This window comes from Sinocyclocheilus rhinocerous, unplaced genomic scaffold (assembly GCF_001515625.1).
Source record: "Sinocyclocheilus rhinocerous isolate Xijiao unplaced genomic scaffold, SAMN03320098_v1.1 scaffold313, whole genome shotgun sequence".
In the NCBI taxonomy this organism is placed as follows: Eukaryota; Metazoa; Chordata; class Actinopteri; order Cypriniformes; family Cyprinidae; genus Sinocyclocheilus; species Sinocyclocheilus rhinocerous.
The window spans coordinates 319,856-325,458 of record NW_015627539.1 but is presented as its reverse complement, the minus strand read 5'-3'; the positions used below and the strand labels follow the sequence as shown (position 1 = coordinate 325,458).

The 5,603-nt window shown below is 36.2% G+C and overlaps 1 protein-coding gene across 1 annotated transcript in view; it reads right to left on the bottom strand.

Annotated features, from left to right (window-relative positions):
- The window catches only part of LOC107729871 (polycystin-1-like), a 111,397-nt gene that overhangs the window by 16,267 nt on the left and 89,527 nt on the right, over window positions 1–5,603 (bottom strand). Inside the window, exons 33-37 of the mRNA XM_016540597.1 lie at window positions 4,892–5,008; window positions 3,694–3,743; window positions 1,346–1,545; window positions 1,157–1,229; window positions 108–404 (exon numbers count right to left, since the gene is read on the bottom strand). Of these exons, the coding sequence (XP_016396083.1) occupies window positions 108–404; window positions 1,157–1,229; window positions 1,346–1,545; window positions 3,694–3,743; window positions 4,892–5,008 (737 nt within the window). The remainder of the gene's footprint in view (window positions 1–107; window positions 405–1,156; window positions 1,230–1,345; window positions 1,546–3,693; window positions 3,744–4,891; window positions 5,009–5,603) is intronic.

Here is a 5,603-nt window from a genome sequence, read left to right as displayed (position 1 = left end):
TATTCATTTACTAACTGCTTGTTTTCTTAAAAAAAAAAAAAAAAACTAACACTAGCTTCTCTAATCTAAGCTTGCTCTATTCTATTTCTATTGTATCTGTTTTCTTTTTTTTTCCATCTGCTGTTGTGCGTGTATGTACCTTCAGAGGTTCGAGGAGGAGGAATGACGACAGGAAACTGGCAATGCAGGAGATGAGCCACATCAGAGCCACGCCCTCGCTGAAGCTCCGCCCCAGCCACATTGATAGGCTGCTGGACAGGACAAGCCCCACCCAGTGTGTGTGTGTACCTGTGCGTGAAGTAAAGGCAGTTTTGGGAGGGTCTCGTCTAAATGTTCCACACGGAACAGGTTCATTCATCTTTTGAAGTAGAATCACCTCCGTCTTATCACCGAATATACTGGAGCTAAACACAAACAACTTTCATTCAGCAAGGACACATTAAACTGATCAAAAGTGACAGTAAAGACATTCATAATGTTATAAAAGATTTCTATTTCAAATAAATGCTGTAAAAAAGTATCACACTTTCCACAAAAAAATTAAGTAGCAAAAACTTTCAACATATAATAATAGTCAGCACCATTATTAATAATTGAGCACAAAATGAATAATTGATCATTTAAATTGTAATAATATATCACAATATTACTGGTTTTACTGTATTTTTGATCAAAAAAAGTCAGCCATAAGAGACTTTTCAAAAACATAAAAAAAACCTTTTGAACGATAGTGTATATGCTATAAAACGTGTTTAAACAGACTTTTTAATGAGGCGTTCATGCACTTGAAAGTTGATCAATGCATAATTCATGAAAGACAAAAAACAAACAAACATATGAGCACTGAAGAACAACCACCAAATTTAAGATGAATCTGATGCCATTTCATTCACATATATGCTGCACTAAATATACACAGTATAATACTGTTTTTTTATATTATTTTATGTCCTTTATATTATTTCTATTTGAAAATTTCATTTTATGGACTCTACTACCTTTGTGTGCATCGGAAATTTCCCAGTCGATGTTAATTAAGTATTTTTTTAAATCTCAAAGCGCGGGGCCCGGTGCGAGCGCACCAGTTGCACCGCCCAAAGGACGGCCCTGTTTACAGACACTCTGAAGTGCAGATGAGAAACTGTGTGTGACTTACAGATCGCCCATGTCACTGTCCGTCTGAGACAGCAGCTGTCCATCGGCCAGAATGCGCTTGATTAGATCCTCATCTGTCAATCAAAACCAGCATCCAATCAACAACCAGCTCTATGCACTAAGTACGTACTTAAGTACTAAGTATGCAAAAATAAACAAGTACAGGAGAGGCCAGAGGCCAGCGTGTCACCTGAGGATGAGAAGTATTTGTTCCTGTGGCTGTTGTCATAGACCGTGTCCACCTCGTCGGGACTGAAGGGAATGTCCACACCCAGATGTCTGCTGCCCTGACCTCTCTTGAGCCGAGGCGGGAACACCGGCCCCATCTCCACAGACGGGTCGGTCAACACATCCGGCCAATCACAGTCAGGAATGCTCCACCTCTGAAGACTACAGCAGAAGAACAAGCTCAGAGATTCAGTCTGATTCGCTCGCTCATTTGCTCTTGTGCTGACTCACATTCAGTTGTTCATTCATTGTTATTCATTCACTCACAAACTCTTGAATCTCTGATTTATTTATACTCACTTTTTGAATCGTTCACTGACTATTTGATTCACTTACGCTCACTTAAATTCATTCATTCATTCACTCAGTAAATCACTGACTCCGATTCATTCACACTCTCACTTGATTAGTCGATCACTGAGTGTTTGATTCACTTATGCTCAGTTCATTCACTTTCTGAATCATTCTTTCATTCAGTCCTTTACTCACTGACTCATTCACACTCACTAGTTCAGTCATTCACTGACGCTTTTATTCATTCAAGCTCACTTAATTCTTTCACTTTTTGAATCATTCATTCACTTATTCACTCACTAACTTATTGACTGTGATTTATTCACACTCACTCGTTCAGTCATTCACTGAATCTCTGATTCATTTATACTCACTTTTTGAATCGTTCACTGACTATTTGATTCACTTATGCTCTCTTAATGCATCTGTTTTTGAATCATTCACTTATTCACTTATTATTCAGTGAATTGCTTTTCATTCACTCATGCATTTTCACTCAATCAATCCTTTATTCAATATCATTTATTAAATAAATTTATTCAACCACACATTAATTTTCACTCAGTTGTTTATTTGATCAATTTTTACCCACCACCTCTGGATTATTCAACGTTGTTAAAAAACTAAAAATAAATAAACAAACCCAACACATACATTACTCAATACAAGTTTATTCACTCCATTGTTAATTTATTATTTATATAATATTATAGCATGCATTAATATTTTGGAGTAGATTTTTATTTTTCAGTTTTCTGTTTTTTTTTTTAAGATTTATTTTTGGCATTTTTATAGGACAGTATAGCAGTGACAGGAAGCGAAGTAGGAGAGAGAAAGGGGGGGGCGGGATCGGGAAATGTCCACGAGCCGGGACTCGAACTCAGGACGCCCGGAGCACAACGGCACTATATGCCGGCACACTGCCCACTAGGCTATTGGCGCCGGCTCAGTTTTCATTTTAATTCAAGTTTTAGTATTTTTGTGTTTAGTATTTGTATTCGTTTTTTTCAATATTTTTATTTCAGTTTTAGTTTCAGCAATTTTAGTACTCCAAATTTCATTTCAGTTAGATGCAAAGGCAACATTTCTAATTTAGTTTCAGCTCATCAAGTTTTTCATCTAATATTATATTACCGTATTGACCCGAATATAAGATGATGTTTTTTTCTTGGAAATACATCTGAAAAAACGCGATTGTCTTATATTCAGGGTCTAGACTTTGACATGTCAATAATACACCCACAACACTAGGTGGCGCCAAATACGCATAAAACGAGTGTGCCATGAAATACATAATGTAGTGCCTGTTGTAAAGATTGCAAGTAAAAACAAAAGAGAAAGAAAACCTTACAGCTGCATGAGTCGTGACTGTCACGTTAGCCTGATGGCACCAAACTCCCTTTGTGATTTTAAAACGTAAGACAGTACCCAGATTTGAAGACTACAGTAAGATTTAACTTCTACTGTTAATAAGATTTTGGTAGGCTACTATTAGATGGATAGCCTAAATGTCCTAATTCAGATGGGCTACCTGTTTTGTTTTTTTTAATGGTATATCAAAAAGTGCATATTTTTTAAATGTGATTGTTGGTACAGTTTACCAGTTTTTACCATACTTTCAAAACAAAAATTAAAATAGGAAAAATATGCAATTTGAAAATAATTGAAGACAAAATGTGTTTTACTGAGAAAAAACAAGATTTGGTTTTTAAAAAGCCTTTTTCCAAAAGGTACATCTGGAAAAAGGGGTGTCGTCTTATAATAAGGGTCGTCTTATATTCGGGCCAATACGGTATATTTGATTTTAGCTGTATTTCAACTAACAAAAACAAGTTTGAATAGTTTCAGTTAGGATTAACCACAGATTGACTTTAGTCATTTGTTCATTCTCGCTCAGTTATTCACTCTTTCATTCAGTGGTGTATTTGTTGTGTGTGGGATGTAAAGGATGTTTTGCATCCTGCAGGTCTGTGTTTAATGAGCTGTGCTTTAGCGCTTCGGTGACCTCATGCTTACCTCTTAGTGGACGGCGTGGGCAGGTCAATGTTGGTCTCCTCTGAGTATGTCTGCAGAGAGAGAGAAACAGCAGTGAGCTCATTCCTCTGCAGGAGCACGATACACTCAGTTCATCTCAGGATACGTGTTTGCTGCCGTATATATATATATATATTTGCTCCCCTCACAGTTCACGGCTGGAATCTAAATGGAGCTTCTTGTCTCAGTTTTGTACCTCATACTTCTTTAGATTGTCAGTCGGTTCATCATGTTTTGCATTTGAATAGAAAACGGCCTGGAAATGTGACATTCGGTGACGGCTGTGACAGACTCAACTGCAGCACATTCAAATGTTACGAAGACGACAAAAGCACCTTTCATTTTCAAACCATTACATTTAGCTTGTCCTCCCCCCCGCACCGCAGAGAAATGGAAACAAATCAGCTATGACTAACAAACATAATGATAAGAAGGTCTTCGTCAAGGTTTCTCTCGGCCTTTGTGTTTCTGTGCATCAGTTGGAGCACGCAAACAAAGTATTCGGCGAGAGCATTTCAATTTGCACCTCATGAAAGGTACGAGAGAAACACATCTGGGTCTCTGTCGGAATAAATACAAATACATATATTGTGTTCTCCCTTTGAATAACAGATAGACCGGCATCAAAAAATTCCAAAACAGAATCATTTACTACAATGAGAGTCGAATGAAATTCACCAATCAGGCTAATGTACACACAAGCACACACACACTTTAGCAAATACTTTTGTCCAAAGTAACTTATACTAACAATATTCATAGTACACAATGCCAGGGTTTAGTGAAGAACTAGATTATTGAAAAAGAAACTGATAATATATATTATATATAAATATATAAAAATATATAAATTAAAAACAAATTAAATCAAAAATATTTCTTAAAAGAAATATGTGAAAAATTAATGAACATATAGAAATATAAATGTAGAATATAACAAAATATAAAAATACCTTATATAAAAATAAATAAAAATTCATTAATAAAAATAATAAATCTACTTATAACCAATTAAAAAACAAATAAATAAAAATGACTTCTAAATAAACAAATAAGTGAATATAAAAATAATTATTAAATAAATAAACCGTTTTGGTCAGTTAGTAAGTAAGTAGTGGTTTCTGTTTGTGGATCAGTGGAAATCACAGTTAAGTACTTCTCCAACAGTATTTGAACGTACCTCTCCAGGAATGCCATTCAGCATCAGAAAAGAGCTTCCTGTCAGTGAGTTATCCAGGAAGTCATCGATCTCCAGAGACTCCTGGTCCACCTGAGGAGGAAGCTGCTCCACAGAGACCTGACCGTCATCAACAGAGAAACAGCTTTTCACTTACCACTGCGCTGCGGTGATGTCTGAACAGATGATCTTACAGTGGAGGCCAAAATCATCAGAACACTAGTATTTTCAGCAGCTAAAAAATGGTTTTAAGTCAGTTATTTCTATCTTTTGCTGTAGTGTGTCAGTAGGAAATATCAGTTTACATTTCCAAACATTCATTTAGCCATTAATTGTCATAATCCAGTGAGATTTTTGTTTGCTCCACACAGAGATCTGATCTGATCATCATCAGTCTGTCTGGAATGACATGAAGAAACAGAAAAAACTGAGACAGACTCAATCCAGAAGAACTGTGCCAACGTCTCCAAGACGCTTCAAGAAACCTACCCGCAAAGCTACAGTACTGTTAACAGTTTTAGGCACTTGTGTAAAAATGCTGTAAAATGAGAATGCTGTCATTAAATGTCATTAAAATAGTGTCATTAATAGATTTTCTTTATCAAATAACTTCTATTAACTAAATTAAATCAACATTTGGTGTGACCATCCTTTGCGTTTAAAGCAGCTTTTGCCCTAGGTGCACTTGCGGATAGTTTTTCAGGCAGCTTTGCAG